Source organism: Grammomys surdaster, unplaced genomic scaffold, assembly GCF_004785775.1.
Source record: "Grammomys surdaster isolate TR1022 unplaced genomic scaffold, NIH_TR_1.0 125919, whole genome shotgun sequence".
Classification (NCBI taxonomy): Eukaryota; Metazoa; Chordata; class Mammalia; order Rodentia; family Muridae; genus Grammomys; species Grammomys surdaster.
Genome location: NW_021620743.1, coordinates 21,652 through 37,977, shown reverse-complemented (window position 1 = coordinate 37,977; position 16,326 = coordinate 21,652). Strand labels below are relative to the sequence as shown.

Genomic DNA, 16,326 nt, shown 5'->3' with positions numbered 1-16,326 from the left:
GTAGACTTCCAAACAAAAATCAGTGAAGTATAAAGATTCATCATGTATTTCCTCATCTTGCAATATGTGGTAGACTTTAAAGGTGTTATGCTAGATGCTATACTAATATACTGAGGAAATAGGTATATATAGCATATAGGTATGGTCAAGTCATGAAGTAAGTATTGCTTTCAATTTTTTCATCTTGCTAAAATTCATGTTTACCAGAGATATGTTATGGTCATGTTTATAAAAATACTAATATTTCTTTGTTCTTTAGAATTTTGTACATGTATACAATGAAACATGATAACCCACTAAGTACAATTAGTGTGTCCATGTATGCATTATTGTAGGACCATACACTGGAACAAGGAAAATCTTAATTTAAATGTGGCCACACATCAAAAAACAATAATTCTCTTTTCTCTAGCTACAATTGCAAATAATTCCCCAATAGGGATGGGAATCTCCTTCCTTTATGGTAGACTGTACCTCGTTGCACTTTTGCAGGTTTATGCAGGTAACCATGGCTGGAGTTTGTTAGTGTGATAGTCATTAAACTGTGTCTTTCTTTCACTGTAGCATGTTTGGGATCCGATGTAAATTCAGAAAGCAAGAATAGTCTTTACATGGATGAACACTTTTTAGCTTATGAAATATGTCTCCTCATATGAAAGGACACAGACTTAGGATAGTACTCAGACAACTGAGCATGAGAGCAACCAGAAGCATCACTTGGACTTTGGAAATGAAAAAATCTATGTATAGATCAGCAATTTTTTTCTATAAATTAAATAGTAATTATTGTCCTATAGATGTGTCATATCTGTTAGTATTAGTGTATGAAGAGACAGTAATAAGGAGAAAGCAAAGACTGGGAGCAAGTACTGGGTTAAAAGATTGCAAAGTGTGCTCCACAGTTACCAAAAGCTCTGTTGGTGTTGTGTGAACATTAGACTACATTCATTTAAGATTAATGACCTGCCTTTTTGTTTTTGTAGGGAGTTCAGTACTTGGGAAGGCTTTATATTCTGAATGGAGTTGCAGAGTTCTACCAGTAATGTGACTGAATTTGTTCTCCTGGGTCTCACACAGAATCCACGCCTGCAGAAAATACTGTTCATTGTCTTTTTCTTTGTTTTCCTATTTACAGTGTTGGCTAATCTGCTCATTGTCCTCACCATCTCCTTCAGCCCCAGCCTTTCATCTCCCATGTACTTCTTTCTCACTTATTTGTCCTTCATAGATGCCTTCTACACCTCTGTCACCACCCCCAAAATGATAATTGACCTGCTCTACCAGAGGAGGACAATATCCTTGGCTGGATGTCTGACTCAGCTCTTTGTAGAGCACTTCCTTGGAGGATCAGAGATCATTCTCCTCATTGTTATGGCCTATGACCGCTATGTGGCCATATGCAAACCTCTGCATTACATGACTATTATGCGTCAAGGCATCTGTAGACTCCTGGTGGTGGTAGCCTGGATTGGAGGAATCTTGCATGCCACCATGCAAATATTTTTTATGATTAATCTGCCCTTCTGTGGCCCTAATATTATCGACCACTTCATGTGTGATCTCTTCCCACTGTTGAAACTTGCCTGCAGAGACACACATAAGCTGGGCATCATAGTGGCGGCCAACAGTGGAGCCATGTGCTTCCTCATATTTACCATGCTCCTCATCTCATACGTAGTTATCCTGCAGTCCTTGAAATCTCATAGTTCTGAAGGGAGACGGAAAGCTCTCTCCACATGTGGCTCTCACTTTACTGTGGTTGTTCTCTTCTTTGTACCTTGCATATTTACTTACATGCGCCCTGTGACCACCTACCCTGTGGACAAGCTGGTGACTGTGTTCTTTGCAATGCTCACTCCCATGTTAAATCCCATCATTTACACAGCAAGAAACACGGACGTGAAAAATGCTATGAAGAATCTATTGAAGAGGCAAGTCACTTACCCTGTTCCAAAATGACAAGTAGAATTGTTTGTGTTAAACTGTGGCAGAGACTTAACAAATTTCACAGAATATTAACATATAGCAAAGATAAAAACTTCCACAATTAAGTTTTTTGAGCACTTAATAATGACCAGGCCTTCTTTGTGTCTTTAGTAGCTCTAAATATGTGTTTTCAAGGCTCAAAATTGATGTTCATAGATTCTAGATTTCCAGTAGAAAACACTAATTATACAGTTTTAATGATTCTGGGGTATGTTTTTCTCTAGCGACTCACCATTACATATTTAATTACTTCATTCATCTGTTACTTGGGTGACACTCGCTTTTCTGCATATATTTAAATAAATTTTGCATAGTCTGGTAATACCAAACATAGATAAACAGAAACTAGACATTTGAGGAACAAAAGCAGCCTTGCTGTGTTTTGTCTTTTTTTTTTTTTAACTTCAGTTGTTTCTGGTACTATTTACATCAAAATTCTAAAAAGTAGTAAGTATATAAAAGGAAGTATATAAAAGGAAGAAATTATTTCTAACATGTGTCTTTTTTCCCCCTAGGACAAAATGTAAAGTAGAAAATTTGAAATTACTCCTAATTTTTTCTGATTTTCTCAATTATTCTCATGGCTCAAAGTTTTTGTTGAATATAAGGGATAGTTATTTTTCTCCCTTATCAGTACTGGAGTAAGCATTGTCACAATCTGAGCAAATATTCTTCCAATTAATCATACTAAATTATGCCCAATAATTTTTTCATGCTATTACTCTATATGTATGATTCATATGTTTTTATTAAATATGTTTTCATCTATCAGACTCATTCAATTAGGTAGATGGTATAAGCCAGGTTCTAAACTGATGATTTTAAAGACAGTATATCCATCTTATAAAGAAGAAAATAGAGGCCGAAAAGGCTACAAAATTGTTTTCCTCAAATCCCACATCAAATCTGCTTCAGGATTCAAATCTGTTCTTAACTCTCAGTCCTCCATTTGTCAATGGAGGTCAAAGCACAGTAATTTTTTTGTTTGTTTATACCTAAATATAAGGAATTGTTACATATTCTTAGTGATTGCCTTTGCCCTAAGAGGAAGATGTTTTTTTGTTTTGCGGGTTTTGTTGTTATTGTTGTTGTTTGTTGTTGTTATTGATGTTTTGTCTCTCCTCACTTGTAGAAATCACTTGTAGCATCACAGCTCCTTAAAGTCCATGGATATCACCAGGTTTTTCCATATCACTACAAAAAATTTCTTGGATTCACAGACATTCTCAGAGGATGGACTTTTGCTGGCTTGCCAATATTTTTAAGAAATATTAAGATGTCTCTTAGTACCTCAAGTAAATCTCAAAGACTGCTGCCATATGATTATATCTAGCAAAAAAATTAACATAGCCAGGTCCAGGGAACAATGGTATGGGGAGGAAAGATTGTAAGATTTGGGATATGTTAAGGAGTGTCTTCATTTAGATAGAGGGGCCAGTTAAGCAGAACAGGTTGGCAGGGGTAGGAGGGGAAATAACCAAAAGTAATTGTGTAAATTGTGTAAATATGAAAGTAATTAAGTAATTGTATAAATACGATCACAATGCATTATATATATATATATATATATATGCTCAAAAATAAAAAATAACATAAAAGAAAATGTGCTATTTTTTCTAAATCTTCATAAGAGAAATAATATTGGCATTTGACATATATTTAAATAATAATATTAAATGGCAAAAGTATAAGCGAACAGAAAAAAATGTTAACACTGGATACTTGCTAGATAACTCAAATAAAAAACACTCCTTTTCCTTCATCCATTTTCATTTGGACAGACTCATATGAGGACATTCTGTTCATGAGAAACATAACAGTTTTGGAACAAATAATTAAATGGGTTCTGGTATGATACATGAGTTTTGATTGTTTTGTAGAGTTTCAACTTGGCCTTGTTCCAGTTTATTTCTGCCTCTGGGAGAGTGCTCATCAATGCAGGGATAAATGGGAAATTACCTGTAAAGTGATTAGGTCAGTGGAGACTTGGCCACATAGGAATGTGATTGAAATGAAGCAAACATGTACATCTTTTAAATCTGTGCCTCTAGCAAGATACATTCTGACCTTTGTTCCCACACGTCCATTACCTAAGAGAAAATATGCTAATAATATTCCTTCTAAAATGTGGTTTGGAGACAGTTTACTAGGGCAGATCGAAATAGAACCAAATGGTAGGCACAGTGGCATGAGTAAATTTTTGAGAGACATTTTGCTAGCTGCCTTTTGAGAAAACCTACGTAGAAATTTTCTGGTCCTTTCCAACCCACAAGCTATTTTCTATACAGGTACTGGGATACTTAAGATATTGACATCTTCCCTTGAAGCCATTAGAAACTATACTGCTGTCAATATCACTTCCCCATAGTGGGTGCATTGCCTGCATATGCTACTCCTACTCTAGAAAAGTTGCCTTGAGAGCATCTCTGCTGATGCTGGACTCTTGGTTAAAGTGGCCTTAGGAACCTGCACGGTCTATACCTTTTACATGATTGGATCATCAAGTGAGTGGTTCTTAAAGTGACAAAATTGGTGACAAACTGAAGCTGGAAGTGCTTTAAAATTACTTGGTAGACATAATGACAATTAGTTTTAGATGTGACACTTGAAATTATTGCAATAATTAAGTTGCCAAGTATAATTTTATTTGATATGTGTGAGGAATTTTCCTGATTTGTTTGCATGATGTGGACTCAGAATGGAGAAGTGTGAGCAGTATCTTTTAAGCTAATTTATAAAGACTGTGATGTGATGGTGACAGTGGTTCAACACTGAACTAATAGACCAAGGTGGGGTTCAGCTCCTGAATTTGGCCACATCATGCCTATGAACTGAAGCATTAAAGGTGAGAGGTGCTAATTGAGATATCTGAAGCAGGCTACCAGGGGACAAACAGCAAAATTCTGATGTAAAACTTTTTACTTTTTTTAAAAAAATTTAATTAAAATATAGTTATATAATTTTTCCTCCTCCCCCTCAACCTTTCTCATGTACTGTATCTCCCTTGCTCTCTTTCAAATTCACAGCCACTTTTCTTTAGTAGTTGTTACATATATATGGATTACATTTAAATAATTATAATGCACATAGCACAGCATTAGACATTTAATGGAAAGTAAAAATTAATCATCTTTAAATACCTCTACAAGGAGATAGAATTTTTAAAAATTAATTAAATATGGAATCTGTGATGGTGTGTGTATCACATGCCCAGGATGACCATGATGAAGGGAGTCTTGCAGAAGCGGGGAGGGATGGAGAAAGAAGGGTAACAGATTTATTAACAGATAACTAAATGATCAGAAGCAGCAGAAAGTTGTGAAACTTTAAAGGGAAAAAGTTCATGATGAATAATTGAATACTGCTCTTGAAACATTCATGTGCCTATTATTTCTTTTCAATTGATGAAAACACTATAAGGAAGGACAGGATCCTTAGAGGAGCACAAAGTAGATTGTGATATAGATTCATCCAGTAAAGGTCTTTAGTTGAGTTTCATGACTTCTCAAAATCTTATTCATTGTTTCTGAAAATCATATGATAATAACTTTTCTCTCACATAATTTTTTGCTTTATTCTGAGTTAGGTACTTGTCTTCCCAGACTTGTCTTCAAGTCAAAATTCTCTTGCCTCAGATCCAAGAAGTCTGAGTTCACATGTGTATGACATCATCCACAGCTATCCCTTACAGTTTTATGGAAATTAAAAAAGAATATATATATATATATATATATATATATATATATATATATATATATAAATATAACATCTTTAATCAGCCCCCTGACTCACATTGACTCTGTTGGCTATTACTGGCTCTATTTCTGGAGGACTGAACACTGAACAGTCAGTAAGGAGCTTCTTAGTCTAAGAGAACTAAATTTGCTAACTCTGAAATCAAGGTGTTTTTCACTGCATGACACCAAGCTGTGTGGTGCTGCAGAATGTATGTGTGCATGTATGTATATGTATGTGTATTAATATATGTATGTGGGGACATTATAAAAGTAGAAAAAGAATTATGAAGAAGAAAAAGGTTTTAAGGAAATGAGAAGAAAAAGACAGTATGGGATTATAAATAACATTAAAGTAGAAAGAAAAGTAGTGAGGGGAAGTGAGAGGTAGGGGTGTGGCAGAAATAGGTTGAGAAAAATCAACAGAACCAATCCTACATGAAACTATCACAATGAAATCCATTGTAAACAACTTTAAAAAGATATTTACATATGAAATTCTTAAAATATATATATATATATATATATATATATATATATATATATACACACACACATACACACACACACACACATACAGTTTAGAAGGCAGCTTCTTATTTAGATTTTATACTTATGGTCCTTAATAAATAGAAATTCTTTAGATATGACCTTAGGATACACTTTTATATATTTGTGTATATAATGTTGTTCATTATATAATATTTATTATTATATATTAATACATAAACTTTGTATACTTTCCAAATTCTTGAGTGTGTTTAATGATAAATGAAGGTCAACAGCCTGCCTGCAACTTTTCCAAAAACAGACACCTAGGGAAGGGCAGTATGGAGACAGATGATTTTGGAAAGCACAAAATAAAGCAGTTGAGTTGAGTGAAATGGAAAGAAAAATGTAAGCCTTGGATTGTGTTAAACAGGTTGCCATTCCCAGTGGACTCATATCTATTACTGTCAGACTTCCACAGACATGTTAATAATACATTTTTTTAGGACTATATATACACGAGAATGATGAAGCAGTTATTCTTGTCACAGAATCAAGCACCATAACAGAAAATCAGAGTTAAACCCAGGATAGGATATAGTATTGTGGGATTAGGAGCTACCTTCAGACTTTATTGTTAGCAGCTGAAATTTTGGCTTTGTGATAAAAATATCACACTTGGCAGACGGTTGACGAAAAAGCAAGCTTAGGTGGGTGGGAAATAGTGTGCAACAATGTCTAGTACTTCCAATAGTTAATAATAGAAATAATTCTCTCTCTCTCTCTCTCTCTCTCTCTCTCTCTCTCTCTCTCTCTCTCAAATACAGATTCTCCAGTTTAGAATTCCATGTCTTTACCAGCTCACATCAAATGGAGAATACAAACAATGTCACTGAATTCATCCTTCTGAGCATTACAAAAATTCCAGAGCTGAGAACAATATTCTCTGCTTTGTTTCTTGTTATGTACGTGGCCACACTCTTGGGGAACCTACTGATTATTGTAACTGTAATGGTGAGTCCGAATTTGAGGTCTCCCATGTATTTTTTTCTCATTTCTTTGTCCTTATTGGATGTCATCTACTCTTCAGTCACTGCTCCCAAGTTGATTGTGGACTCTCTTTCTGAGAACACCACCATCTCCCTAGAAGGTTGCATGACCCAGCTCTTTGCAGAACACTTCTTTGGTGGGGTAGAGATCATCCTTCTCATAGTGATGGCCTATGATCGCTATGTGGCTATCTGTAAACCTCTGCACTACATGACCATTGTTAGCCCTCGAGCGTGTTGGCTAATGGTGGGAGGAGCTTGGGTGGGAGGATTTGCTCACACCACCATTCAGCTTCTCTTTATGTATCAGATACCTTTCTGTGGTCCCAATGTCATTGATCATGTGATCTGTGACTTGTTCCCATTGTTGCACCTAGCTTGCATAGACACCCATACCCTGGCTGTCTTAGTCATTCTCAACAGTGGGGTGATGTGTGTGACCATTTTCCTTATTCTCATCACTTCCTATGTAGTCATCCTCTGCTCCCTGAAATCTTGCAGCTCTGAAGGAAGGCGCAAAGCTCTCTCCACATGTAGCTAGCTCTCACTTCACAGTGGTTGTGCTGTTCTTTGTACCTTGTATCATCTTGTACATGAGGCCTGTGGTCACTTACCCTATAGACAATGCAATGGCTCTGTGTGCTACCATTGTTGAACCAATGTTAAATCCTTTAATTTATAGCTTGAGGAATGCAGAGGTGAAACATGCTCTGAGGAAACTGTGGATGAAAAGGGGAACTTGAATGTTACTGATATGCCAAAGAACAAACATTTCTTACAAATCTCTTGGAGATATACCTTCTGTATTAATTCCAGACCATTAGACACACAGCAGAAGAGGCAGCTTCTAAGTTTCAAAAGCAGGCTCTATTTGTCTCATTATCCTGTTTGCTTCATGTCTGTGTGTGTCTCCAGCTCACCACATCATGATATTTTGTATTACATTTCTTCCTCACAAGACTCTGGGCACAGTTATTAAAACATAAACACAAAACAAAAACAAAACAACAACCCACAGTGTGAACATTTCCCAGTTTAGGAATTTTTTTTTCCTTATATATTCACTTGGCTGAAGTACTTTCTCAAAGGATTTGCTTGATTGGCTTGTTACCAATTAATATTATGTTTTTCATTTTCATATGGACTCTCACTTTAAAAGAGAGGTAAGTATTTCCTGATTTTCTTTAGTTGTTTACTTCATTTATTCTATATGTCTACATTAAGTTTATATGTTCAAGATTCATAATCAGGAATATACTTTAGAAATGTTACTTAGAATATTAGAATAGAACATGAAATACAGATTTCATTTTCTGTCTCCTTGCCCTGATCTTTAGCCTTGCCACAGCAGGGATTGTGTTTCCCATTCATGCTGTAACTCATGTTAATGGAGCACTCCTAGCTACCTAATATATGCTTCATAAGTATTGCTAGGTGGATATCAAGCTCAAAGAAAATTAAGTTACTAAACATTTGAAGATAAAGAAGAAAGAAGTGAGCAGGATGAATATATATAAGTATTTTAAGACTTCCTAGGATAGCATGTGTTTACGTTTTGTGTTTTGAGGCAGTTTCTCTTTATTAGAGAACTATTATAAAACAGTGACTACCATTCACTGAACTTCTTATTTAACTTTGTCATTTTTGTTGCTTTCTGCATGCATATATATATATATATATACATATATGTATATATATATATGCGTATGTCTTTGTGGTATGCACATATGCATATATTTTTCATGTGTGTGTATATATGTGTATGTACAGTCACATGTATATGTGTGTCTAGGTGAGAATGCACATAAACATGTGTGCTTGCATGTTCAGGCATTAAGTCCCTTCCCATATGGATCTCCACCTTCCTTGAGGAAGGACCTTTCACTGAATCCAAACATCATGGTTTTGGTGAATGTGATCAGCCAGTTTTTTACTTGGGATTCAATGGCAACACTACCATGCTTTTATGTAGATTCTGGAGACCTAAATTGTGCTCCTTGTCTTTGTGCAGCAAGAACTTGACCCTCTGAACAATTTCCCAAGATTCTCTTGCCATTCTTTAGTGAAATAAGCCAGGTCACCTCAAGTTTATAATTTATGTTTTAAAAGTGTATTTTTCAGTCTTGAAATATTATATTCTCTACAAAACAAGAACAACTCTATAGACCCGTACATAAAACCTCTTTAGTTAATTTGAATGGCTACGGCAGATGTAATTTTGCGATTACATTCAGAATTTTGAATTCCTAAACCAATGCATGTTTGTTTTCTTAAATACTTTTCTATAAAAATCCCAGAAATATACTAATTTTTTTGAACTGTCTCCCTTTAAAAGGTGAATAGGCAGCCTGCAGGTTCTGACATGGGTTAATGTTCTGTTACCATAAAACATACGTATAATATATGCAATATCATTAACTACAGGATCAATTAAAATATTTAAATAAACCATTAAATAATGTATTTCATTTTTAACTAAAAATATTTGCAGTCAGCCATTATTTGGATATAAAAAACATCAACTTTAGTCAACAACTAAAATTTTTGTTCTTTCATTTTATTATGATTTGTTGGGTTGGAAGTTTAAGAAACTCTTCTGAGCAACTCTGTTAACATAGTGAATGTGGTGATGTTTTCCTTGAATTTGGGACCTTATGTTTTAGTTAATGAAACAAATGACTTATAAAAACAAATAAAATAAGATATCTTAGAGAAATAAATAGTTTTCAGATATCTTCATTAAGAAGTAAATAATTTATTATAGGAATTGGCTGGTCTTTCCTTAGGGAATTTTAAGCTGAGAATCAAATGAAAAGACCATCCCTAAGCAGGCCAGTATCTATTCTGGGCAAAACAGAAATATAGAAAAAGGTGTTTATAATCGAGGCTGAAGTGAAGTTGGGATCAGTGCTGAGCGCTAAGGAGAGGTAGCATGGGAAGAGGAGAGGTCCTGATGAATTTTTTTCACACTTAGGTTCCATAAAGATGAGAGTTATTAATGATACCTTCTCAGTATACAACTGAAATCCAAACCCAACATGGACTTCTATGGCTTTAAAGGCTGAGGATCAAAATCTTTGCACATTTCTTGCCTTTTATGTATTAACAACTAAGAATGGTATTTCGTAAGGCTCTGCCTGAGGTTTACAAATCGACATGGATGCGAATGCTTGCAGCCAACCATTGGACTGAGCAAGGTGACCTCAGTGGAAGAGTTAGGACTGAAAGAGCTGAAGGAGTTTATAGCTCCATAGGAAGAACAACAATATCAACCAACCAGAGTCCCCAGAGCTCCCAGGGACTAAACCACCAACCAAAGAGTACACATGGAGGGACCCATGGCTTCAGCCGTATATGTAGCAGAGGATGGCTTTATCTGGCATCAATGGGTCCTGTGAAGTCTTGATGCCCCAGTGAGGGGAATGCTAGGGCTGTGAGGCAGGAGTAGGTGAATGAGTAGGGGCGAACCTTCATAGAATCAGGGGGGAGAAGGTAGGATAGGGTGTTTGCAGAGGAAGGGGGTTAACATTTGAAATGTAAATAAATAAAATAACCAATAAAACATAAAAAAGAATGGTATGTCATATCTTATATTAATAATTAAGCAAAATATGTATACATTTAAATTTCATCATCCTGCTTCATCTCAAAGAAGACAGTGGTCTTCATAGTATGAAAACTTTGGTCTATGAAAGAACTTTATGTAGAATATTTTTCTTGGTTCAATTATAAAGCTAAAAAATAGTTGAAGAAAAATAATGAGATCCTTAACCTAATATTTTTTAATCTTCTTTATAACTTTTACGATAACAAAGATAGGCATAGAAGCTTTCAACTATACTGTTAAGAGCTGTTCTAGCTATTCAAACAGACATTGTAACATTTTAAAAAATGTTTTCTTGACAATGTTTTATAGATTTTCCTAACTTTACTCTTTTTAATAATCCTGATCCCTGAAGTAATTTTTGATTTGCTTATAGATCATATGATCGTTGTTAAGAACATGAAAAATGTAATAATATTCATGGTATTTTTGGGAGATCATTTTTTTGTGCTGTATACTCCTATGCTCCTTACTGTGCCCAATATGTGGTTGTAGTCTGGATATTAGCATTGTCAAGCATCCTCTGTCTCAATGTTGTTTAAAATTGTTTTTCATCATTTCTGATTGGTTATTACTAAAGATCTGGTCAGTCAACAGCTGGGCAAGAGAGGAAGAGGGAAGACATCTGATCTCATGGAGGAGATCTCAGGTGGAAAGTGGCCAAGGCAAATCGCCATGAGCAATTTGCCATGAGCAGGTTGCCATGAGCAGGTTGTCATGAGAGAGTTGAGGGGGACAGCAATGGAACAGGAACAGCCATGGCAAGATGAAGAGGTCAAGTAACAGGGCACATGAGTAGTAGGCAGCTTAATCAGGTTAGATCAAGGTTAGAATGGATGAGTATCTGCCCAGCGGTAGTGCCTGAAACATTTTAATAAAAATATCAGGTCTTCATGTTATTATCTCAGAGAAAAGGCAGGAGTAGAAAAGCCCTTTATACACAGTATAAACTGATAGTAAACTAACAATACACACCCACTTTAAGTGGAAGTAGAATGTCTATGTAACAATAACCTGCAAAGATTAAACCTAATAGCACCACTATGTAAACCTGCTTCTTATTTTACTGAGATCTCAGGTCTAACATTTGAACCTCAGCAGGTGAGTGCACATACCGCTTTTAATCTTTTAAATCAGATTTCATCACACATTTTTTACATGCAATGTAAAAAGCTAAAATCTTAACATTTAATCTAACTGTGACATGCATGATATTGCTATCTGTATATTTTTCTAAACATCTCTATTTCAACTTATTTCTCAATGTCTTTCTCAATAAATATGGTATTTTTTGTGTGTTCTTACTGGTCAAGCATGATCTTGCTATAGGACTTTTATATTGGGCCATTCTACAAACTGTCTTTGTAGTTAACTTACTGTATTTTAACTGACAGGAAGAATCAATAAGTCAGAGAGGTTGTCCTCATACCTGAGGAACTGTTTTCCTTGTTTCTAAATACTACTTTGAGAGCTCTTGCTGATATTTTATAAGTGGTTTGTGAGTGTGAGGAACTGGGTAGTGTCTTCTAGAGCACTAATACTGAGTTCTACTGAATGGGCCTTGTGGTGGTTTGAATATGTTTGACCCAGGGAATGGCACTATTTGTAGGTGTGATTTTGTTGGGGTAGGTTTGGCTTTGTTGGAGCAAGTGTGTCACTGTCAGGGTGAGCAATGAGACCCTCCTCCTAACCACGTGAGAGCTAGTCTTCTCCTAGTGACCTTCAAATGAAGATATAGAACTCTCAGCTCTTCCTATGCCATTCCTTCCTGGCCACTGCTATGCTCCTGCCTTGATTATAATAGAGTGAGTCTCTGAACCTATAAGCCAGCCACAATTGTATGTTTTTCTTATAAGAGTTGCTTTGGCCATAGTGTCTGTTCACAGCAGAAAAACCCTAAGACAGACACCATCAAGACTTTTCCCGTTGAGTTCTCACCTTTCAGGTCTTTCAGTGGGAACAAAATGGGATGAGGTCCATGTAATAGAACTCTTCTAATGTAAGAGTCTACTTCTAGAGTCCACTGATTGTATCTATACCATTTAGCTGCTGCCCACAGGAAATTGTATCAGTTCTTTTAGACACTATCATATTTAAAGAGTGTAGCTTGGCATAATGGCTTCCAGTTTGCTTATTTAATTAGATATTTTATAAAATTGTACTAGACCAGTAGTGAAAATGGCATCAATGTGATGATTTTCTGTGATTAAAATATATGGTTAAAATCCTTTATTGGCTTTTGGCATTGATCATGTATGTTGGACCTAGTGAAATTCCACTCTTTGGTACTTCGACTGCAGTGCCAGAAATTACAACCACATCTGGTGTAAGTAAGGGTGTGCTTCCTTTATCGTATGTTCTTTCATATTACACTTACGAAGTTTATTGCAATCTGTTAGAAGTCTATACTAAGTATTAAGTAGTTCTGAGGAGTGTCTGGAATTATCACTTTCAAGTTCTTTCAAGGCTATTGTTATGAAGTTCTGACTTACACATTTCCTGCCAGCTGAATGGATATGTTTTCTTGTTTCCAGTGGATGTAATGATGTGATCACTTTCATTGATCTTAAATTGCTGTGACGAGGCCTTAAATTGGCTTGACTAAGATGACTAGGTCTTCATTTTCTCTTCTATGTAGGTTTCAGGGTAGGAGAAGCCAGGGATCTGAATCATGTCAGAGTATGACTCAATGTATGAGTGGTGTGATTATGGTCTAAGTTCATGGTTAGACATGGTCTAAAGATAGGTAGTCTATGCTGTACTATGAAATTTCAAGTAATAAAATTGACAAGAAAGAAGAAATATTGTTCGTGCTTGCTTGTATACTTCCTATTGTTTGTAAAATAAATACTTTACAAGAAAGGAAATTGTCTTGGGGAGAGTCATTGAAAACTGGTGAAGATGGGAAGTCTCATCTGTAATGCAGCATCAATAATGATGATGCAAAGGTAAATAAATGTAAGCACCAGCAGATGTCCCATTGCAACAGAGATAAGTTCTGTGGGGGGAAAATAAGAAAGGGTTCTAGATCTGAGAGGATGTATATGTATATGTCTGTGTGTATGTATATGTATGTATATGTATATGTATATATATATATATATGTATATATGTATATATATATAAAACAATAGGAGGAAAATTTGGAATTCACTGAAGGGATAGTTCATAAGTACTTAAGTCCTGATTTACATATACAAGTTTTAATAATTTTGTTACTTTTTTCCTTTGCCTCTATAATGACAAAATATTTTCATATAGAAACTGATAAGGTAGTCCTAAAATTTACATAGATACTTATATATGGATAGATGTCACAGTAATTAAAACATATGAACATAATAATGGAGGACTAGATCTGTTAGAACAGAGCACAACTTAAAACTCTAATTTGTAAAATTTTATCATTGGCTAAGTAATAAGAATTCTATGTAACAAAATAAATTACAGAAGAATGAGATCATCTCTCTGTGGGAATTTACTGTACATTTTATCATGACATAAATGATGGTGAGAGATGTTCAGTTAGTGGGAAAGTACAGGTACTGGATAAAGTTTAAAATAATAAATGACTCTCACCTCACTTAGAGTTTTTTATACCTTACCCATAGCTCCTTCTTGCTCTGAGTTTATCTATTTTGATTTGAACTGTAAAATTTGTCTTTTTTTCTATACCTCAACAAAATGGTATTTCTTTTATTTATTTATACTACTTCTTTGTTGTTGAAATTATAAAATAATTACCACAATTCCCTTATCTTTTTACTTGCTCCAAATCCTCCCAAATAGTCCTCCATGTTCTCATTCAAATTCATGTTTTTTAATCATTAACTGTTATGTGCATATATGCAATATGTATGTATATATAATTATATGTATATATTATATATTACTAAACACATACATATATATTCATAGATAGACATAGACGTAGATAGATATAGATGTTATTAAATATGCCCAATTCATTCAGTGTTACTTGTGTAATGTTTTTACAGCAGTTTGGTATTAAATAATCAATTAGACTTTTCTTCTTAGGGAAGACTAATTTTTTCCACTCACAGCACTCCTTATTTGCCTGTAGTTTTTTTGTGTAGAGTTTTGAAAGTTTGCAACAGAGTTACAAATTGCATTAGCAGTGTGATCATGCCAAGAATTCTTTTGTGGGACACAAATATGAACTTTTAACCAACAGAGGAAAAAACCCACCAGTTTAATTCTATGGATTGTTGAAAGGATGATGCTTCTGAGCTTTAATGTTTTTATATGCATCAGTTCAACTCTTATTTTTTCTGTGAGGCGTGAAAATTAGTAAAATGTGATGTTTAAATTTGAACAAATCGGATGTATTTCTTGTAGGTCTTTCCTAAAACATTCTGGTGAGCTAAATATCAGTTTTTTTCTCATGCATCAGGCTTAGTATGAACATGACACAAATAAGCCTTGTATTTTCAACTATAGAAGAAAAGAGAAAAAATTAATTGCTAAATTATTACATTTAGTTTGAAAGTCAAAAAATGTCAAAATCAGTTTCTGGGAGAAAAATATTACATTTTGGACAACAAATAAATATTTATGTTATAAATATATGTTTCATTCTTTGGTGTTTATGGTACAAATATGTTTCATTCTTTGGTAAGCATTCTATTGTCCCAAAAAATCCTTGTGTGTGTGTGTGTGTTTGTTTGTGTGTGTGTGTGTGTGTGTGTGTGTGTGTGCAATGCAATATTCTCTCAGAACTAAGCTCTTATGTTTGGAAGCATCTTCAATTTGAAATCAGAAGTTCAAAGGAAAAAAATCCTCTGATCCTATGGGGACACAAAAATAGAAATTTAAATGAAATAGATGAGGCTATAACACCACTTAAATTTATGCCATGGAAAATAAAAGATGTGGAAAATTTCCAAGTTCTGAGGTGGGTGGGGCTACTTGTTCTCAAATCCCATGGAAAAATCTTTAAATTCTAGTTTTAAATCAAGAAAGGAAGTTTTGCTTCTTTTGTTTCTCCTTAATAACATGTTACAGATAGTATATTAGGGGTAGTTGTTTGCTGAAGATGCCCCTCCTCTTTGTCCAAGATGAGAAGAAAATATTAAAAGGAGCCTTAGAGTCTGACCAGAAACTGCATAGACCTACTCCATATAGAATAAAGGAGTGTCATCACTGGAATTGATACAAGTGAGACTTATAATTACTTTATTCAATTTTCAAAAAAGAATTACAATTAGGTTATAGTTCTTACTCTGAAGGTTCTATGTTCAATTGTGCAAGTAGCAAGTACAATAACACATCTGAAATGTATAGAATAGGGTGTTTTGAATTATAGGTATCCAATAAAAACTCAGTCATTAAAAAAATAATACTATATTTAAATTTTATCTATGAGTTAAATAGTTATCAGTTAAAATGCAACTAGCACATGTTTTATTTTACCTCAACAGAGTTATTTTAAAATATTCTCTAA

The 16,326-nt window shown here is 34.7% G+C and overlaps 1 protein-coding gene and 1 pseudogene across 1 annotated transcript; both read left to right on the top strand.

Moving 5' to 3' along the window:
• The first annotated feature begins 1,017 nt into the window (after positions 1–1,017).
• LOC114608497 (olfactory receptor 140-like) lies at positions 1,018–1,959 on the top strand. The gene has a single exon (XM_028752459.1). The coding sequence runs from the start codon at positions 1,018–1,020 to the stop codon at positions 1,957–1,959; it is 942 nt and encodes a 313-aa protein (XP_028608292.1).
• A 5,120-nt stretch (positions 1,960–7,079) lies between these two features.
• LOC114608526 lies at positions 7,080–8,001 on the top strand (annotated as a pseudogene).
• The last annotated feature ends 8,325 nt before the right edge of the window (positions 8,002–16,326 follow it).

Excerpts from the sequence above, each read along its gene's own strand:
- LOC114608497 (XM_028752459.1), top strand. The coding sequence starts at position 1,018 with ATGGAGTTGCAGAGTTCTACCAGTAATGTGACTGAATTTGTTCTCCTG.